The sequence below is a fragment of the Dryobates pubescens genome, chromosome 23, assembly GCF_014839835.1.
Source record: "Dryobates pubescens isolate bDryPub1 chromosome 23, bDryPub1.pri, whole genome shotgun sequence".
NCBI classification, from domain to species: Eukaryota; Metazoa; Chordata; class Aves; order Piciformes; family Picidae; genus Dryobates; species Dryobates pubescens.
This window is the reverse complement of record NC_071634.1, coordinates 17521173-17543046: the sequence shown is the minus strand read 5'-3', so window position 1 is coordinate 17543046 and position 21874 is coordinate 17521173. Positions and strand designations below refer to the sequence as shown.

General features: G+C 38.4%; 1 protein-coding gene across 9 annotated transcripts in view; it reads left to right on the top strand.

The window, feature by feature from the left end:
- Positions 1–21874, top strand: part of SLIT2 (slit guidance ligand 2) — a 193867-nt gene that overhangs the window by 8295 nt on the left and 163698 nt on the right. For all 9 annotated transcript variants that reach the window (XM_054172355.1, XM_054172351.1, XM_054172352.1 and 6 more), the window contains exon 4: positions 6686–6757. In XM_054172355.1, coding sequence (XP_054028330.1) covers positions 6686–6757 — 72 coding nt within the window. The remainder of the gene's footprint in view (positions 1–6685; positions 6758–21874) is intronic.

Genomic DNA, 21874 nt, shown 5'->3' with positions numbered 1-21874 from the left:
TGAGTTCCTAAATGTGATCTTCAGTTGTTTATGTAGCAGAGCAGCTTAAAAGTCTTTTTTGTCTGATAGGACCATTACTTTCATAATTGATCCTAATAATGTTTCTATGCTTAGTAGTTGAGATGCCAACAATGCTCATTCTCAAACTATGCTAAACATCCAAAAGATGTTAGGATAGGAAGAGTTTACAGTGGTCGTTTGAAAACTACCCACACTTTTCTTCCTGCACTTGTGAATAATCCATTGAGGCAGCCCCAGTATGCCCCTAAAATGCTAATTTGGTGTCTGATTCTGCAGACATTTGCCATGTGAATCACTTGGTTTGCATGAGTAGTCCCACTGATTACAGTTGTGAGAAAGGTTACTTGTGTAATTTGGCCAAAAATGTTTTCAGGCCAGACCCCTATGCTTTTGATTCTTGAATTAATAGAAATTTCCTAAAATGTCTATTCATCTTAACAGTTCTAAAGAGCTATCAGTGTAGATAAAAAAACCCAAGCAATCAATCAAACAAAAAACACCAACAAACCCACTGCAAACAGAAGCCCCCAAAATTATTTCTGCTCAAAACTAGTGTGAAGGCTCCAGTACAAATGCAACTTTAGAGTTAGTATCTGACCTAAACATTTACCCATCCCCATGATGCCCCCAAAACAGTCCCCCTGAGCTACATGGTGCAAGTAAGCTGAAATCCTGAGTTCAAGAAAAGAATGCTCTAAGGCTTGAACATCAAGTTGATACTTGAAATAGCTTTTAAACTGCAAGCTCCCTGTTGTATTTTTCATGCTTCTTACAGCGTATTACTGAATGATGGAGAAAGAAATATTTAAAAAAAAGGAAATGTTTTGTTAGAGTTCATGCATTCTTCTGAATTTTTACAACACAGCTCTAAAATAGCAAGCTGAGGAATTGTCTGTACTTGTATTTATTTGGCCTCCATCTCCACAAGTCGATTAAAACTTGAGGTGAAGAGAGCATTTACACAGGAGTGTACTCAGGAGTGTTTGAGTGGTACTGAAGATTATTAAAGTTTTGGTCACACTATGGATGAAGAAACCTCCAGATGTGTCACAGCACAGGAGGAGAAAGTCTATTTCAGCTATGTAGTTTCAAGGAAAAGTTTCTTTTAACTTAGTGAGCAAACTGAAGTGCTATTTTGATTCTTTTTCTGGATGTGAAACTGTTATGTTTGCAGGGCTGAATTATAACCTCAATTCATAGGAGTTAATCTTGTCAAAGATATTAAATGGGCTTCTGTATAATAACATGCTTTTGAGCTGCTTTTCATATATTGCAGGGTTAGAGTTATCCATTTGGGCTCTAAGCTAGCCTGATAAATGTGGTAAACTATTAAGCTGTCTCAACAGGTCTTGAAATTATAAACCCAAACCCCCATGGTCTCTGAATGCATGGTGTTTTACAGAGCATCCCGTCTTACAAAGGCATGGACTGAGAAAGAAAATAATCTACCTGGGATGAAAACAAATACAACTTGTTTTAGGCAGTACTACCTACAAAGCCTAGGAAACTGAGAGAATTAACAGTGATCTCAAAATACATTAAGGTAAACTAGTACTGGTATTTCTGACTAGTGTAGGAAAGAGCCACACTGTATTATGTGTATGTTCTTCCTTAGGGTGCAAACTTACTGTATAGCAGACAAAGTAAAACAAGCTTTCCAGAGACTAAAATAAACCTATAGGTTAACTTTCTGATGTGTCATGAGATTTCAGTTTTATTCCACTTAATTGAGTAGTTCTAGCCATAAAATGCAAATTCAAAGTAAGAAAATGGTAACTTTTAAAAGTAAGAGTAAAGATTTTCTATGATTCTTTAGATGTGAGCTGTGCCAATAAATAATCCCAGAATAATTAGTTTTGATCTGAACTTTTCCTTTCTGAGCTTTGAGTCTCTTGACTATAACCCTTTCAGTTGCAGAGAAGAAATATTAAGACCCCCAGATTTCACTTTTACAAAGTTACATGGTCAGAGCTTAGGAGCAGGGAGTTCTGGACAAAATATCAAATGTTGTCTATTCTTATAATGCAATTTTACAGTGAAATCTGATTTATTTTATTATTCCCCTTCTCCCCCCTCCCCCCCAATTTAAAGAGCTGATGTCTAAACGCTAATGTGGAATTTTAGGACCCCTGGTGAAAAAATGCTGCGTTAGCAGTGGACTCGCTCCTGCTGTTCAGGAATCATTTATATCACTATGGTAGTGAGCAGCCAATAAACAAATGGTGTGTCGTCTCCTTGTGCTTGACTAGATGTACTCTCATTGGAAGCAGCTTTTTGGAAGCTGTACTGAGTTCTTAGAATGAGTTCTTAACTCTTTAGCTAGATGTTAATCTCCTATTTCTTTTTTCTCACTGAATCCTGGTCATCTTGGTCTCCAAGTTTGTTTACTGAAGCCTGAGAATTATTTTTTCATTCCAGGTACATTCTGAACAGTTTCTGACTGTTCTATCTGGAAGGTTTAAGTTGGAACTGCCTACAACCTGAGGTGCTAATGCATGTGCTTGTTGTTTAAAGCTGAATGATGTTTTGATTTTCTTCCCCTTAAAGCCCTGATACTTAATTACTTGTCTGGCTTCAATCTGAATATACGAGCATTTGAAGGGTTAATACTCTCAGGTGTGTGATGGGTAGAAGAAGAATAATGAGTTCAGGTAGAGAGTATATTTTTAAACAGCCCTGAAGGGGATGAACAGTTACTCCTTGTTAATCACGGATGTGAAAAATCCTTCTCTTAGCTAATCCTACATAGTTTAAGGGCAATGCATAGCTCATTCCTCATCTTAGAACAAGGAGGAAACCATGAAGCCAGCAACGCTAATCACTTACCAAAAGAATGTGAGACCATCTTACATGATTTGTGCTGGGACACCTGTATTTAGAGTTTCATTACTGTAGTTTGTTAGTTTTGTTGTTGTGGGGTTCTTTGTTTCTTTTTAAAACTTGTGTTAGCAAACTTTTGTCAAGTGTCTTCTCTGAAAATGTCTGTTGGAGCAGAAATAGACAAAGGCTGCCTTTGAAGACAGCATTTACAAAGAAGTATTCTAGTGGAGTCTTAAAAAAAGAATCAGATTATAGCTACATTTAGATTGAATAATACTACCAACTGCTTGATAAACCTGTAAGTCCAAGAGTGAGGTAGTTCTTTGAAAAGCCTTGTAAATGCTCGCTATTATTTTTAGGATATTTCATTCATCTGAGTGTCTTTTCTCATGGGACTCCTTTTATAGGTCTAGAAGTCAAATTGCAGTGAGAAGTCCTGTTTGCTCTTTGCAGACCTTTTTACAAATTCCAGGGCAGGAAGGCTGTTTATTTTTCCCACATCTGTTTTGTGCTCATCCTTTGTGACATTGTTTGCTGGATGCTCTTCTTTCTTGCTTCCTCTGGAATGGGCACTTTGCACTGTTGCAAAATGTTGAAACCAAATCTGATTCGACAGAACTGTTGTCAACGTTTTTGTTTCGAGTACTGTTTGGGAAGTTGTTCTAAATTGAAGCTGTAGAGCACTGATATTAGACTTCAAGCTATTGATTTTAATTTTGCTCTGTAAAAATCATATTTATCTGTTGCAGAGCTAGTTATGTGGTTTTGTTTTGGTTTTTTTCCAAAGGCAGATTTAGAGTTAGATAGCCATCGGTGAAAATGGAGTTGTCATTCCATTTAATAGATGCTCTTTGAAATGAGCTATAAGATGCTCTTTATTCAAACTGCAGAAGTCACAGTTCTATCTGGAATTTTGCATTTAAATTCCAAAATGTATGAGGGATCTTGGCTGCATGGCTGCCACTTTGGTGACTCATGCTCTTATATTACCTCATTTACTCTGGGAAGAATCTGGTTGAACATTCTTCCGCAGAAATGGTTTTCCTTTATAGTACACAATGCATTATGCTGGCTTGTATTTAAGACGAGGCTAGACCAATGATCAAATGCAGCATGGCAAAGTCTCCCTCCCTTCACCTTTTTAGGACACACTAGCCTTTCTGACTTTAGTTTGGCAGGATTCCTCTGTTAGTGCTACAGAAAAATGCTTGAGTGAAGACTTACTGTGGTAACTTGGTGCCAGAAAGATAGTTCAAGCCTGTCTAGACTGTCTGCAGGCCCTTCTTGCCCCTCTTACCTTTGATCAGGTCTCAAGTTATCTTTGAGGACTTCTGTTATTTTAGGGGTCTTGTGGCTACAATTGCATCTACTGGATCTAAAATCCACTGGAAGATGAGTTGTGGGGGGGGGCGGAAATAGCAGTATTTCAGGACCTGGGAGGTGGTTATCAGAAAGCTCAATCCATGCTCGTTGCTGTGGTGAAACAAGCATAAATTGAAATGAGAGGTTATGACTAGACATAATGGGAAACCTTCCTCACCATGAGGACAGTCAAGCCCTGGAAGGACTCAGCTGCCTAGAAAGGCTGTGCAGTCTCATGCAGCTTCTCTGGCTGCATGGCATCAGAAGCATGTTACACTGAAAGCTGTAACAAGTATGTGAAACAAATATAGTCCTGCTTGGGAGTAATAATAGTTGCAGATAATTATACTGCAAACAATGTAAGTAAGATTATGGGGTTTTTTTCCTCCCTTCCTCCTCAGTGCATGATTTGTATGGCTCATGGTTATTGTGGCATGAAAACTTGAGAGAGACATTAGAGTGGCTTTGTGGCATTGCCAGACTGCAATGGGTTAGGAAATGTGTGACCCTGGGCGTAATGTGCTCTCCCTGCAGTTTAACAATAACTCTGTCACCTGCTTATTTTCTGGCTGTGTGCAGAAGAAAAAGCCCAGATAGGCACCCATTTCTGCAGAGATAACTGGCTCTCTAGACCCAGAAACTCAAAGCCAACTTTTTTGCTTACTTCACAGTATAAGCTGTTACATGTACATCTACTTTTTATCTGCCTAATGGTACTGAGCTTCCTTTAAGGACTTTTTTCACCTGCCCATCTATCAAAGATTTTCCTTCTTTGTCTTCAGATCCTTCTACCATTTCATTTTGCAGATGCTTTTCGTGGCTCTACTGTGTTTAGAAGATTGAGCTCTGGGAGCTCTAAGCTGAAGTATTTAGAGTACTTTGTGTACTTCAGGTAGCATGTGGGCTTTGCTTGAATTTGTCATGAAGAGCTCAAAATTCTTTGTTTTCCCAATCTCTTCTTAAATTGTATTCACTAACAGAAGAAAAAAGTTATGTACTTTACTTGCAAATGTGCCTCACTTTTGTTAAAGAATGACAAGATGCTGGACCCCCATCCATTTATTTCTAGCCACTACCAAGGGACATTAAGGGCCAAAGTACTACCATGTTGGAAAAGATTCTGCATAACATTTTTGGTTGCTTTTGTCACTAACACTTCATCTCTTTTAAGCCCTCTGCCTGCGCTTGAGAAATGCAAATTTTCTCGGTCAGCTGGGAAGCTAAACGGTAGCAGTGTGGACTATCTCGCCACTGCTTCTTCAGTGCTTCACCTTGAACTTCCTGCCACTTCTGGGAGAGCAGTTCAGTTGATGCAACTGAAATTTCACTTCTCACGTTGTCCTAGGGGAAACTCTGCCTGCTAGCTAGCTGCAGTGAGGTCTGTGCCAACACACACTGAGAGGAAAAGTGCTGGAATGTTTCTGGTTGTGTTTACTTAGCAGTAACTGTAGTTCTTTGCAATCGACAGTTGCGAATTCTGTGATCCATCTGTGCTTACCTCACTACAGCTCCAGGGAGAAAGGGGATCATGCCTGTCTCACTCTTGTTCCACTATGTCTGTGTGTTCTGGAGAGGTATTGCTATTTCAGACAAAATTAGGCATGACATCACCTGAAAAGGGGGAATATTGGAGAATCACATAGATTATTGAACTGTTTTAAAATAGCAATGTGTTTTCTGGACTCCTTGTGAGGCTCTGTCTCAAAGATTGAAAACTCTTCAGAGTGACTGTTTAACTGGAGTCTGTTCCCTAGTGTGATACTAGTCCGTGTGTTTGAGGTTTGCCCTGCATCCTTTTTGTTCCTATTCACTTCTGTGTGAATTCAGTGTTGTTAAAAATGGACCATCTATTGCAGCCTTGAAAAATTTGTTTCAGTCAACTCCAGTTCATAAAAATCTCCTTGTAGGAAACTTAACAGCAAATTGAACCCTTTGAAAGCATCTGTTACAACTTGTTAGATGGGAAGAGTAGCTGAAGTCTCTTTCTAAAATACGATAAAGGACATCTTTCTCATTGCCTTTGCTAATTTTCCTAATGTTGATGGGAATAGGTGATAAGGGAGGGTCAGATTTTGGGTAGAGAAATCTCAGTTCTACAAGAAACTTCAGTGAGTGAGGTGAAATTATTCGAAGTAGGAGCTGCAAAATACAGGATTCATTAGAGAGAAGTAATTTATCTCACTTGTGTATTCCCTCAGTTAGTGCTTGCTCAAAGAACAACTGTCTGTGATTGATTCACACTACAGAGATTCAGAATCTTTCATAAAAATAGGTAATGTGGTCTATGGGGAAAGCAGAAAATGCAATTAGCCCATGGTAAATTTACTGCTGCACCATGTCTCCGCTAATGGACCAGCATTGCACAGCCTTTCTGGTCTTCAAAATCAGCTTGTTACAGCTCTGGGATGCCTGCTCAAAGTGGTTGCATTGCGCTGCTGTAGCACTTGTAACTTAACACAACTTTGTCTTTTTCTTTCTAAAGGCGCTTAAACAGAAACAACCTCCAGTTGCTTTCTGAGCTGCTCTTCCTGGGGACACCGAAGTTGTACAGGCTGTAAGTAGGCACAACCCAGTAATTATTATGGAAGGTTTGGAACGGGTCTGATATTTTGGCTTGCATTAGATTTTTATTTTCCTTTTAAATTTTGCATCAAATCAGAGCTAAAAAGGATGTTTAATTTAAGCTGAGTATGCTCTTTGACAGCTTCTGAAAGACCTTATATTTTTTAAGCCTAGATTAGATTCTGATAGTTGTAGGAGACAAGATACTGCTTCATTCATTCCCACGTGGTGATGAAGTTTCACAGAAAGAATACTTTGGCTTTCATTTTTCTCCTGTGGTTTTCTGGTTCTGCTTGTTTGGTTTTTTTGATTGTTTTCCTTTGGGTTTGGTTTTTTATTTGGTTAGTTGATTTGGGCTTTTTTTGGTGGTTGGTTTTTTTGGGTTTTCTTCATTGATTGGTTTGGTGGGGGTGGTGTTCTGTGTGTGTGTGTTGTGTTTGGTTGGTGGTTTGTTGTTGTTGTTTTAGTGTCCATGTCAACTGGCCCAGAGATGTAGCACTGTAGAAGTAGTTTGCTTTTGTGATGTTCTGGTTTTGTGGCTGTACACACTTGACAGAAAAATCAGTGTTGGCAAATGGTTGGTCTGTGGGGAATTCCCTCCTGTGTCCCCTCTCAAAACCCTCAAAGATAGTACCTTAAGCTCTAGGATGAAAAAAATAAGGGATGTTTTACCTTCAATAAAAACCATACCAAATTGAGAAAGGAGTTTTTGGGTTGATTGTATTTGGTTTTATTATGTTTTACTGTTGGCAATATTTTAAAATGAATTGACCCTTGTAAGTACTACCAAAGAAAGGAGTGGATAAAACCACAGAATGCATTTCAGATACTGACTTCTGTGTTTATCTACGAGGGCAGTTATTGTAATAAAAGTCATTTTAAGATACCATTAAGTTAGTGTGTGGTATGGAAGGGACACAACATGTTGTGCTTAAGTGGGCTTTGGAAAGGTGGTACAAATTCAGCCCTGCTTTATCTAAAGTATATGACACATCTCTTCAGTCTTCAGGTGAGATTTCTGTTGTTGAAATTGATGATTTTATTGAGTTTTACCCCTTGTGTGTTTGGAAAAATTGAAGGTGGAGGCAGGTGAGGTTCCTTCAATTCATTTCCACTTTAGTGTATGGAAATATTCTTGAGAACAAATGGTATTATGAAGCTTTTATTTTTAGGAGTTAATTTCTGTTTTAATATTGTAAGATAATAGCTCTTTTTGCCCCCTCTTATAGTGATATGACATGGTAGACTGAAAATGACTCTGTTACTAATGTAAATATCTAGTTGTGTGTAGTTTTGTTTCTTTCCTGTGCTTCAGATGTATGCTTTGTTTCCAGAACTACCCTGTAGATGCAATGAGTTGTTAAATTACTAGACCAGAAAGCTCCTGAAGGCTTTTGTTCTGACAAATAAAAATGTTTTACTCTGCCATAATATTATAATATATTCATATGTGGTTTTATATATTAACAATTGAGTCTCCTATAATTTCCATCATTCATGATAAAGATATTGCTTCCATCAGGAAGGAAAATGAGAGGGATTTGAGGGCATTTTATTATTTGGCCTATAGTGTAATGGTTGTTATCTAAATTCATGTAAGATAGAAATGAACCATAATTCCCAGGCAAAAAATGGATTCACACTTCAGGCAAAATCATACTTGAATGTATTTAATTCAGAATTGTGTATTTGATAGATGCTAGTTTAAATGTAAAATGTCCTTTGACATAAAGCACACAACTGCTCATAGCATATACAATGGAAAGTAAGAGATCACTGGCTTCACAGTATTAAATTTCCTCTGCCTAAGGGTTATTGTTGATCAGACCATGAAAGTGAATGTCTGGTTATAATGTATTCATGTTTAAAAGAAAATATGAGCAATACTGAAGATCTGCAGTCACTTAACACTAAGTTTGCATTTAGAAAATGTCAGCCAACAAAGGGATTGGTGCTGGCTAAATGGTCATGGTCAGTTTTCAGATTGTATGTAGCTTGATCACTACAGAGTATACAATGATTTTGGTTTTTAGATGCAGCACTCTATATGCTTACATGTAAATGCCTCCAAATAAATATATTTCTAAGGAGAATGCTCAATAAAATGTATAACATGCTTTGCTTTTAGTATTTGTTTGGCGTTTAACAGCTAATCAAACAGTGTGTGTACTGCGAGTTTTCAACATACTATTGAGCTTCTGTGAATAATAATTACCATTTGACCCTTGGCTGTAAATGAGATGCCAGGTGAAGAAGCACATATGCTTGTTGTGTAGCCTAAATGCAATATAAAAGAAAGAGGGTACACTCTATATGAATTATGATTAGACACAGTTGGTTGCCGCCAGCGGCTGGCTATGCTTTCCCTTTGCTGTCTGCTCCAATTTCTCTTTGGACGGGTTGAGAGAGCACTGCGTGTTCAGGTCAAGATGTTTGCCTAGAAATAGTAGTACAGTTGCAGCTGTGTTTGCTGGAGCAGGAGACTAGTTTAAATAGCATTACCATTTATCCAGTCCATTAACAGAACTCTGTAAAATAATACCAACTCTGCATAAACTACAGGACAGTGTAATAAAATTACAAGCACTTGTTGACAGATGGGAAGTGTAAGTAAAGGAAAGCGATAGGTTGAGAGTTTAAAAGAGACAGCGCATTACTTTCTGTGTCTAAAGACACTTGATTTTCAAAGGTAACTAAATTAATTACTTTTCAGGTTGCTTGCTTTCTAATTCAGCAGCCTTCCAAGAAATCTCATGGAAGTAGTTAAAAAGGATAATTATTGTCAAAGCAGAAACAGATTTTCCCATTAAGAGTTATCTGCAAAGGTGTTTTGACATAAATATTTCAGTTGGAAGTAGTTAATGCTAAAAATAGTACGAACAGCGCTGCGGGGTATATTAATCTTACCTTTGCAAGGTATCTTTCAAAGCACAGTGTACAGGAACCTCTGTTTTGATCCAGTACTGTTAAAATGAAGGTGCTGCTTTAAGTCCGCTGGGGGATTGTAAATCCTTGTTCAACAAGTACTTTGCCCGCGAGGAGTGGATGCGTTATTTTCAGTGACCCATGTGCACTCCTGCTAACTTGCCCAGCATTGGTGATGGTACAGTAGTGTGGAGAACTCCTGCAGCCCAGGGAGTGCTTATCTGAGGCAAATAGATTTTGACTGCTTACTTTGGCTGCTTAGATCACAGTTCATTGATTGCTACTTGCTGCAGGACACCAAGTGCTGGGCCCAAAGCTGTTTGAAAATTCACTTTTAAAAGATACCTTTACAGTGGCATCTAAGGGTTATTGAATTCCATGCCCAAGGCTTGTCCCTTTTGATTTACATTTCTTGTGCTTGGAATGAGGTTAAGTTTCCTTACAGACCAATGTTTGCTATATAGGTTAGGCAATGTTGGCTTTGAAGAAAAAGAAAATAGTTCCAGTGGATGTGGTGTGATGTTAGATATTTTTTCTTCTAATCTATGCATGTGGAGGGGTGTACACTGGGAATAACAGCTTTGTTCCTCTAAAGGACAAGAAAACCTCAACGTAGTCTGATTAATAAACAGTTTTGAGATGTCTGTTAACAATTTTAAGAGATCTTCATGGTTAGATTAGAGGAGAAAAAAAAATTTTTTAAATCCCCAACCAAACAACAGTAAACCCCCCTCTTCCCCCCCACCCCCCCTTAATCTTAAGCTTGAACAACAGCAGAAGCAACAACAACAAAATATGCTGCATGGGGGGCCCATGCAGAAATTCCTCCTGAATTAATTTCTGCCAGCTATGATTAAAGTGTGTGATACTAGATGTGTCAGACACCATAGTTCTCTGCTTCATTTTACTCTTGGCCTCTTTGGCCCCTGCCACAATAAATCCCACAATGGTTAGGCAGGAATTGCAGGTTACAGTTGCCAGGGTTACCGTTGTCCAGTCGGACCAACATCATTACTCATCCAGCCGCTCCCCCGAGCGCCGCTGCCTGCACCCAGCTCAGAGAAGGCTGCAGGCATCTGCTGCAGCAAAGGAACAGGCGGAAAGTTCTCCGGGCAGCTCTTGGGTTGGGATTTCAAGTTGCTGCAGGAGAACCTGTGATTTGCATCATTTGCTGTGCATTGTATTTTACCTTTGCCAAGAGGGGAAAACAAACACGTACAAAAAGACCCAAACAAAAAAAACCCCGTAGCCCAACATCAGACAGGGATAAAGAAAAAAGATTGGGTATGGAAAACGCCAAACCAGTGACTTCAAAAGTGTCGGTCTCATTGTTAAGATAGCTGCATATGAGGCTTAATGTATGATTTTGTCACATCCCTTTTAACAGTAGTCATGTCAGCCATAATTTGTGTAGATATTTATCTTCATTTTGAATCCATTTTAACAACTCAATGGAGAAACAGCTCATTAGAAAATATACTTATTTTTCCCAAAGCCTCTGAAATCTTACTCCAGCTGCAAACAGGTGGCTCTGGATGCTAAACCCAATGAGGAGCAAGAGTGAGTTTCCCCTTTGCAAAAGGCAGTATCAATGAATCTCTCCTTTCGTATGTGGACTGCCGAAGGAGCTGCTCTTGGAGAAGTGTAATGGGTAGGTTTCCACTGTTACGTGCTGCAGTAACCATTAGTGTGCTCCACCTTACTGCAGTAGAGTGCTGGATGGGCAGCACTCAAACTGTTTTATTGAAACAGGAATTATGAAGCCACCTTGTTGCTACTTTCTTCCCAGGAAAGTATGTTGAGCTTTTTTAGTCATTTGTTTCAGTTTTGATGATTTGTTATGGGGCATTCTAGCAGCCTGCATGTCAGGAAACTTTTAATTTGAATCTTACCCTTTTAGAAATGGAAACAGATAAGTCCTCCATACAGTGTGTTCATCCTGCTAGTGTTTCGACTTGGGTTCTTTTTAATGCAGTGGTTTAGCTCAAAAACAAGAATGTTTAAATTGTTTTATCTAAACAATTAATAGGTTTGTGAACAGTAAAGTTGATAAGAACATACCAGTTTTCATACTAGCTAGTTTTTAAATGCAAGCATTGTTTTATTAGCATCACATTTGACCATTGACTAGAGGTCATAGAAAATAACTCTTTCAAACTTATTTAATTGTGACACACTGTAAATAGTGTAGGTATAAAAGGAGTAAACAGTTTGGGCTTTGTGGTATTGTAAGTCAGTAGCTAAAATAAATATCTGTTTTAATGTACAAATAATTACTAGTCTTGCAGTGTCAAAGCATCATCATCGTCATAGCTTTGCTATGTTGTTGCACTGTGGCTAATTCAAGGTTTTCTTGCCCTAGTCTGGGGAAAATAAGTCCTATTTTTATGATGAACTTTGGTCCACTACCAGTTACAGTTCTGAATGTTTTATTTTTTGCTAGAACTGCAATCTGTAGGTGCACATGACTGGGTAAAAATAAAAGAATCAATAGGTGTTTAAAACATGCTTATTAAAGTTCATTATCAGTAAGAAGAAACTGAAGTACCTAAAGGATGTTGCTCCTGTGCTGGTGTTACAGTATCTCTTCTCTGGGATTCATTTCTGGTATGGAGGATCTTTGTAAGACTGACTGTTGCTTCTGTCACCTGATGGTTTTTGATGTACAGGCAAAAGGGAATTAGGAGCTTGAATGCATTATGCAGCTTGGCTTGCATGTGGATCTTGTCTCTGGTCCTTCTGTCAGCTGACTCTGCCTTCAGTTCTTATTCCCTGCTGCAATGTTTCGAAATTGAAAACTCTGTTGTCCTTTACAACTTAGTCAGCAGAACAAAAGTAACCACTGTTGCTTTGTTTCAGACACAATCCTTATTTATGTAGGGGTAGAGATTTTGGAAATGCTGAGAAAAAAATTGTACAATTCATCAGGTGATTCCCCCCCCCCCCCCCCCCCCCTTTGAGCACAGAGACAGGAATTATGTATATGTGTTTGGTGTACGACTTGAAGTAGTTATATCCTAGCAACAGCAAGCATTCAGCCTTAGATTTAGTTGAGTGCTAGTGTTGGTGGAACCAGAATGAACTTGTGAAGTGTACTAAAAAAAAAAAGAGTAAGCATATTATCTCTGTGTAATTATTAGACTTCAAACTTCATTACTCTTCCTGCCCTTTGTTTTAGAATCACTTAGATCTGTAGGCTTTTCCTGAGCTATGGTTTCTTTTCTAGTTTCACAGCACCTGCCATGATGCTGTACAGGAAAAAAATGGTGTGACAAGTATACAAAAATAAAATGAAATGCTGTTACCTGAAGTAGTACTGTGGGATTTTTCAAAGGGGAAACAAGCTCTTTGTCTTGTGAAATGGGTCTCAAGTTGCATGTCGATATGTTTAATTTTGAAGGTCGTTAGGGGGCATCTTTAAATCACAGGTAACTTGGCCTTTTTTGTTAATGGTAAGAACAATTTCAGGCATTTATTTACAAGTAATTATTACCTCTGCTATGGGATTAAATGGCAAAATAGATGGATTTCTGGAGCTGTAAACTAATTCTGCTACTGGGCAGATCACTAAATCTGCATTACAAAGTGATATAGTTGACTAATTTCAAGGAACAGCATCTGTGGGGTACTTATAACTATTGATTTTTTCATTAGAATGAACACTCCAAAAGTGTCTATAGTTGCTTTTAACCCTAATTAGAAAGTCATGTTAAACACCAAGCAAACAAAAATATGGCTTAAGGCCCTTCTTCTGGACCAACATAAATATCTGGTATTCAAAGTTTCTCACGTTGTTAGCTGTTGATTGTGTCTAATGCAAAACCATGACTCATATTAACAATTACTCAAGCCATAGCTCTTTTGAAATAATGTAGTGGTATTCAGAGTAATTGAGAGGTCTACGTTAGCTATTATGGCTTTGTTACCTTGACCTGTTTGGCCCCAGGCATAAATAATTATCTTCTGCATTTCTGTTGACATGATAGAGGTCAAAGCAGAGAACTAAGATAATTGCCTTTTAATATAAAAATTAAAGTAGTTGATTTTGGGTCAAGTGTAACTATGTATTCATGTCCAGTCTGCATCAGTCTGGTTGTTCCTGGAGGGTGAACCTTGAAAGCTTTGGTAAACTGTGACATAGGAAACCTTTTAGACAGGAGTTAAGTAGGAAACTGAATCTCAGTGAAGGAAGTAATGAAAAGTAAAAAGGCATGTAGGAGGAAATGCCATTATTATGTGGTGCAGAAACATGGTGTGAAATGTTATAAGGAGGACATCTGCTTGCAAAGAGTGGACATTTAAGTGCAGCCGTGCTATCTTGATTAAAAAAATCCACCAAAACAACAAAGACCAGAAAAGAGGAAGAAATAAGGCCAAGGGAAAATGTGAAAGTATAGAGGCTTGTCCTTAGGATGGTAGGTTTCTTCTGCAAGTGGAAGATTAAAGCCTGAAGTAACTGAATAGCTGAGAAGTCCAAAGAAAGGTTGATTGCTTCCCCTTCAGCAGTTCCAATTGATTGAAAAAAAAGCCTAATTTAAAGTTCTGTTTGTTCTATGTCTTAAACCATCAGAATTTTCTTTTAGAACTGAGGGAATGCTCTGGAAGAGAAAGAATCCGAGGATAAAAAGTCATTGCGGGCCAACAATTGTTCCTAATCCTCACAAAATGCTGGAGAAATTAAATTTATTCTTTATTGCTCAAAGTGTTACCTAGGTCACTGGGCGATGGGAAAATTGAACTGGAAGTCGAGTAGGCACAATCTTTGTTTTGTGTCTAGATGCTTAACCTTAGACACGACAAGGCATCTTAGTGTGTTGTGGGAACTTGCTTCAGAGTATTAACACCAGGACGTTTATTACCCTGGATTTATAATAGGCTATGCTGTCAGTAGATGAAAATGTTGTGTTTACATTTCAGTGTTAAATGATCATTTAATTAACACCTAAGGAAAAAAAAAAACCTACCACAACCAACTTGTGAAATTCTTAGCAGCTTTTATTGTTGGTTTCCTTGGAGGTTTTAATATCCAAGTTACGCTGCAGTTGTTTCTATAAGTCCAACTAAAAAAAGACATTTATGAATGTAGTCGAGAAGGACTGACAGTTTAACCCCTGTTGACCTTTCATCCTGAATGTTGATTTATATAGCATTTTAAATGCGCTGAATTTGTTTTAAAGCTTCTCTGGAGTTACTCATTCAGCATTCAAACACATGTATTTTGTTTTTTTTCCTTTTAAAAATATTTCCCAAAGTGCACACTTTGAAAAAGCGCAGTTTTTGTTGTTGGTGGTGGTGGGTTTTTTCCTTACAGGATTGCTAATATATATATATATCTAGAACAAAAATTTTACTCTAGGTAGAAAAAAATAAAAATAAGAATGTTTGCCTATGTATGTTCTTGGTAAGAATATGCAAGCTTTTATGGAGGGGAGAAAAACAAGTGGGCTTGAAACAGACAACATATCGTGCACTGAGTGTAGGAGCTACTGTCTGAATGCTTCAAAAGGAATAGGAAATTGGCAAGGGAAACAACTTTACTACAAAAATGCATATCCACTTTAGCCAGCACAGATCTACTTTCACGTGTTGTGTTGTATCAAAGACAGTCAAGGCTGTCTAAAAGCTTTAATTTGCTCTCGATCCTTTGTAATGCTTTCTGTTGTAACGTTGATCTAAAATGCGTTTTGCAATAATGTTGCCCTACAAAGCATGTTTGAATATTTATTTATTTATTTTTACATCTTAAAGCCAAAGTTAGATGAAATGCTTTTTGTTGAAGAGCAGCTGCTCTTCAAATGATGCATTTATAAACAAATTACAGCTAGGTTTAGAGATTTTTGGAGATTTTTTTTTTTTGTTGGGTTTTTTGGGTGTGTTTTGGTCAGATTTTTTGGTAGTTGGTTTTTTCCTTTTTCTTCTTGTTTGTTTGTTTATTTTAGGAGTATGTTTTTTCATCAGTCTCTGCTTAGGGGATAAAACCTCCAATGTTAAAGCATGATAATAGACTAATAACAAAAAAACCCAGCCCTCCCAGCTCAACTCATTTATTGATGACCCACATATTTTTTGGTATACTTTATGTTCTCACTTATGATCATATCCTTTACACATGTCAATAACTGAGCTGGAAAACTTAGGAATCTGCTGATACAGTAAAAGTTTCTTTTCTCCACACAAATGACATAAACCATCCAACACTTGATGAAATAGTACAGCTGCAGTGAGAGTTCTATCTACCAGTGGGATCTCAATATTTTTCTAGCTTCTCTGAATATATTTATTAAGGTGAAATTTAATATTCAGATAGAGACTTGTCAGAGGTATTTCCATTTGCTTTTGCCTGAAATATTTGGCCGTTCCCAGTTAAGGCACTGTATCACCAGTTGAGTGCATTCATCAGTGGGTTTAACTGGAAAAAAATATCTGCGTTATGCATTTCTTGAACCAACATGTCAGAGGAAGGCGTACTTAGGATATGCTTAGGACAGATAAAACAGGCTTACCCTGTACCACGCTTCATAATCTCTCTTTACAATCCTGGCAGAGATTGCAGGCTTGCTGAACTGGTGAGAGAATAAGAGTGGTAGTGTTGAGGAAGGCATAGGCTAAACCTCCTACATGCAAACCGACAGACCTAGCTGAAACTGTGTTGACCTTTGTGGGACTCTGAGTTCTGGTGGGCAGTTCACATCAATTCTCTAAGTACCAATTAAAGGAGCTCTCATTACAGTAAGCAGAAGTGCCAATACACAGAGTGGTATATTTGGTCTCAGAAGAACTGAGGCAAGGGCTGCAGCGATGAACTCGGACTGTTGTCCTGATCCTTGTAGCTGTTGTAAGGATGCTGGAGCTGGCAGCTTTATTTGGGAAAGGCTGCTTATGAATACCGAGCAGAGTTTATTCTCTCCCTCAGACACTTGAGGGGCCTGCTCTGCTAATGGCTGTTCAGATCCACCTCTTGGGGAATAAAGCTGGGACTTGCTGAACTCTTTTCATCTTTACAGCCAAGCCCAGGTGCAGGCCCTTCCCAGCTCAAGGGAATTTAAAGGACCATGTTCTGAAGGCTTCTTTCCATGGCCCTTAATCTTTGGGGGAATAAAAAAAGGGGTTGAAATGGGGGGTGGGGGTGGTAAATCTTCTGGTCAAGTACTCCTTGAGGATCTGTGGGGTAATACATACAAGAGACCAAATCCTTGCCTCTTTCTTTTTGTTTCCCCTTCTGTTCAGACAGTTCAGTGACATTTTTATTTTTGTTGTGAATGTGTAATCCACATAGTTGTAAGGAAAGGCTACTTGCACTTTATGGGGTAGCAAGTACAAGGAGAGGCTTGAAGGTGGATGTTCAGTGCTTTTAGTAGTTCAATACAGGGGAAATAGAAGAAACATTAACCTTTTTATTTTTCCCCTGTTCTGTAGTTTTTTTGTGGGAGTGGTGGATAGCTAGAAGGGATCTGGCCAGTTGATTGACCTTGAAACTGAAAAGGTTGCATCTCAAGTTTGATAAGGCCCACAGGGAAAGGCTGCAAAGATAGGATAACAGTTAGTGTAATGAAGGGATAGTTGCAGTGGATGCTTCTTAGAGTATAAAGATGTGGAAGGAAAGCTAAATGGAGAGAAAAGTGTAAATGTGCCTTAATGTGGGAGGAGAAATTATCTGAAAAGCTTAGGAGAACTAGAGAGAGAGAGTTAGTTACGTGAAGAAAGACACAAACACAGGCCTGAGCTGCAGGAAAGCAGTAACAATTTCTGACAGCAGTGAAAACTCCTGTTTGGTCCTTACTACTTCTGCATTAGTGTTAAATCTAGGCCATGACTGATTCTGTCACATTCTGGTTTCTTATGAATTGTGCATTCCTTGTAAAAGGCAAGTGACTGACTTCCCGCTTTGATTTTAGTGATGCTTGTGCAAATTTGACAAATAACTGTGTGTAACTCTTCTACGCTGTAACTGACCAGCATTGTTGCCCCTACAACACAAGAACACAGTAAAAGTGCTACTCTGATTCTGAAAATGAAGAAAACAGAAGTCCTACAAAGTGCAGAGTGTACTGAATCTTCAGAGGAGCGCATTGCTGGTTGACCTTCAGTATGGCATTCATGTCAGAGGTGCAGAAGCCAAAACTTCTTATTGACACAGAGACATTGTCATGACTGAGTTTTGGGCTTGTAGGTAGGTTTGCCAGATGTCAAATTTAAATACCTAGGGGGAAAAAAATATCCTAACCATAGTGTTGTTTTCCCTTTGGCTCACCAATGAGGGTAGCCAGACACATCCATGTTTGAGGATCTGACTGCCATAGCAGGTCACCTTTATTGTTCCTGCTGACAACAGCGGCCTTTATCTGTGCAAAAGAGACTCTTTCACCCTGTTAGAAGACTCTTGGGCGGTAAATAATCAGGAAATTGTACAAGTGGATCTCAAAAAAAGATTACTCTGAGTAAAACATGTACCATGCTGTGTTAAGATGAAAGTTTTACAACATGTAATGTAGTGTCACGTGTACTTGGAAATTTCACATACAAAATCAGGTTTCAAGCCATTTGTGCCACATACTGTTGAAGATTTAGATAAGGCACTGGGGTGAATTATTTATGATTGGGTCCATTGCTTTGTAGTCTGTTCTTTACTGATGTAAACTGCAAAAGGGAAACAATACTAAGGTGTTTATTTAAACAACGTATGCCGGAATTGTTTGTCCTGTGGCTATGGTCTGGAGAATGTGGGAAATGCAAAACACTGACGGCAAATTGAAGATTGTGATCGCTGGGGAGAAAACTATGGCCAGAGATTTAGTGATAGTAGCAGCCATAAATGTACAGTGCAGCATGGAACAATGGATCATGGAGTTTCATGTGCCCGTATCAAATACGATGCAGGAAATGGGAAAGAGAATATTTTTACTTAGGCTGTGTAGCTTTGCAAAGCCAACGACAAGGTGGGGTTCTCTCCTAGCTGGTGTTGTGGGCTGGTCACTTCAAGTGCACTTTTTCCATTTTACTGTGACATTAAAACATTTCACTAATGTTTTGGCTAAAAGTGGATTTTTATTTTGTTTTCCTGTTCTTGCAGTCAGGTTGAAAAACCTATCGTGGTTGACTTTTACTTTTTTTGGGGGTGTGGGTGGTGGTGGTGTTTGTATTTTGTTGATGTTTGTTTGGTTTTTCTTTGATGGAATACTGAACTGAATTTGAGTTGTAGGGAAGGCTTTAAAATAATTATGTGCTGTTAGGTTAGTTACATAAGTCTGGAATGGTGAGAGAATGGCAGCATTGTGTGCATATATGTGGGGGAACAAAGAGCAAAACAGGGAGAAATGTAATTGAATTAGGAGGTTGATTGGTCAAGAAAAGATTTCTCTAGCAAGTTGCAGGTCTTTGAGATGGGTGACCTAAGAATGGTGATTTGGCTTATATTCAGTACTCTAGTTAGAATAATAGTAATCCTTTCAGATATAGGAATTCCTATTAAAGAAATGCAACTCGATAGTCTGCTGGAATTGCAGATTCGCAAGATTAGGAGTAATAGTGGACGTTGGGGTTTCACTGTAGTAGCAGAAAAGCAAAGCCTTTTCTGTCATTTATTCGCTGCTGGTCTCCTAACCACTCTGTTACAAGCTGTCTTCGTAGCAATTTTTATCCACAAGGATGCCAAGTCTGTTGAACAGCCTAATTCCATTTTGCAGTGTGACAGCTTGCACTACTGTCTTTCATGTAATAGATTTGACTAAGATGGTGACTTGGAGTCAGACAAAGCAAGCATTGATGACAAGCAGTAGTTCTCATACCTAGATAGCCCCTAGACAGTGGCTTGGTAAGAGGGACAATACTCTGAAACATGAAAAAGGGTAGCACTTACCTGAACCTGCCAAGTACTGCATTAGGAATCTGCTGATTGCTGATTTATCTTATTGTCCAGGGAAGACTATTTGCCTTGCAAGAGCTGCAGATCACCATGATAGTTTATAATGTAAAATTCAGCTTAGAATGCCTTTCAGCACTGGCAGGAAAGTGTTGAAGTGTTGTCAACATATTTTTTCACGTGCTTACTCTAAGGAAATTTAGATTAAGGTACACAAGAATTGTTGCACACATTAGTAAACAAAAGTAGAAACTATTTTGTACTAAAAAAAAATCATATTATTATGTGATTGCTGCTGTAAAAGACTTCAAAGTTTGTTTCCTGTAGTAGAGCATTTTTGCTGAACCACTTAATTTTGCATATCCCCCATAATAGGAATCAGAGTGTTCATTCACTGAGCAAGGCCCGAGTGTGTGATATGTGGGTATGCAGATGTGTTAGCACTGGCAATTCTTTAGGCCTTCATTAGTGCTGTTCAAGATGTTAACATATTAAAACAAACAAAACTTATCAGAAAAGCACACCCAACCCCCCCCCAAACACACAAACGCTACAAAATCAATAAAAACTCTAATATTACTTTCAGAAGTAGTCAAAGGGAAAATGCATTAAAGGGGGAAATGCCTATCTTGAAAAGATTTCTTTGACTTTGTCCAATATTAAGTAATTAAGAAAAATGGCTGTTAAATGTTGCGTTGTTATTTAACTAATTAGAGGTAAGCATTTGGAAGTTAATATCTCTAGGGTTCTAATTTCTATGGTTGCTTAGAAATGCATACCAATTTGACTGCTTTGAAAATGGAATGACACTGAAGTTGGACTCCTGTAAGGGTGGTCAGTGCCTCTTGTTTTTGCATGATCCAGCTGTGGGTGGGATTGTTCTGTAAGAAGCTCTGCTGTTATTAATCTGTCTCTTTGTTCCCTTTACTTGCATCTCTCCATTCTGGTTGCGTGACTGTATTTGGCCATTGTGTGTTGCTTTGGATTCTGAACTTGGGATGAGTTTTCAGTTTGCTGCACGTGATTGTGCAGAAAGTTGGGGTTTTTTAATGGTGTAACATCTCATTCTGCACAGTAATAGTGCATGTCCCATGTGAATTTGGCAATTATATCGAGAAAAAGGGAGTGTAATTTTGGTATGCCCTAAGGAAGATACAGACAGGAGATAATCAATGTGTCCCTACTGCAGAAATGGTTGCTCATCATCATTATCATGCACCATCGTTAATGAATTTGCCTGGATCTGCTAGGAATCTCATTCCTTTTAAATCAAAATATGGAAGACCCTGGGTGTATTTTCTGTGAATATAGATAGGACAAGAAACAGTGAAGAAACAAAAAGCTCTGAACAGTAATTAAAAAACCAAACTAACGACCCAAAAAGCACTCTGAAAATGTTCAGTTGAAGCTGGGTGGTCCAGAGGAATTGAGATGATACTCTGAATTTGGTTTAAGTTCCTTACCAGAGGAAAATGTTACATAACCAGAAATCACATTTTAGTTGCTGCCTTGTTTTGCTTTATGCTTAATTACAATATCCTGCTGGGTGTAGCTTTATCAGCAGTGCTTTTCAGATTGGGTAATGTTTAGAGAGGATTATGCTGTGGAACATTTTCCAAACTTTTTTTTTTGTTAAAAAAAGAGGAAATGTGGTGTGAATTAATGGGAGTTTTGAAAAGGAACATGGAAGGATGGTGGGGTTTTTGACATGTATGATGAATGGGGTTTGTTCCATAGTATGATTTATTATTTTTTTCTCTTGGATGTTGGTTTGGAGATGCGGATCTGCAGAAACCGCTCCAGAAGGCATAAACTGTAAAGGGATGTTAAAGGAAATGCCTAATTGTGCTGAAGTTTTACATAGAATTGGTCCTCTGAAATAAACCTATGTGTTTGAACACATGGGAATTTCTTAAAATAAACACAGCCATGAAGGGAAAATGTGATAATGACTTGATGATGATGAGTGCCTGCTGTTACGGGTCCAGTGAGATGCAAGTGCCAACACCCCAGCTCTACACCATGATCCAAATTGTAATGAAGGTATTTGGCAGCTCTGATGCCTTTATGTGAATGTATTACCATGGCTGTGAAGACAAATAGTTCCAAGTGGAAATACTAACAAATAGTCCTTTCCAAGCAGTTTAGAAGTGAAACTAGGCACGCTACGGGAACCCAGCTAAATGGGAAATACATTGTCTGTGTGTATTCCATTCCTGTTTTCCTGGGCTGGTTTATCCTTCTAAAAATTAGTATTTAGACAGATTATATGTATTCCCTTTGTAAAGGTCACATCCCCATTTCTTTCTGCTTCCTGTTCTCCCT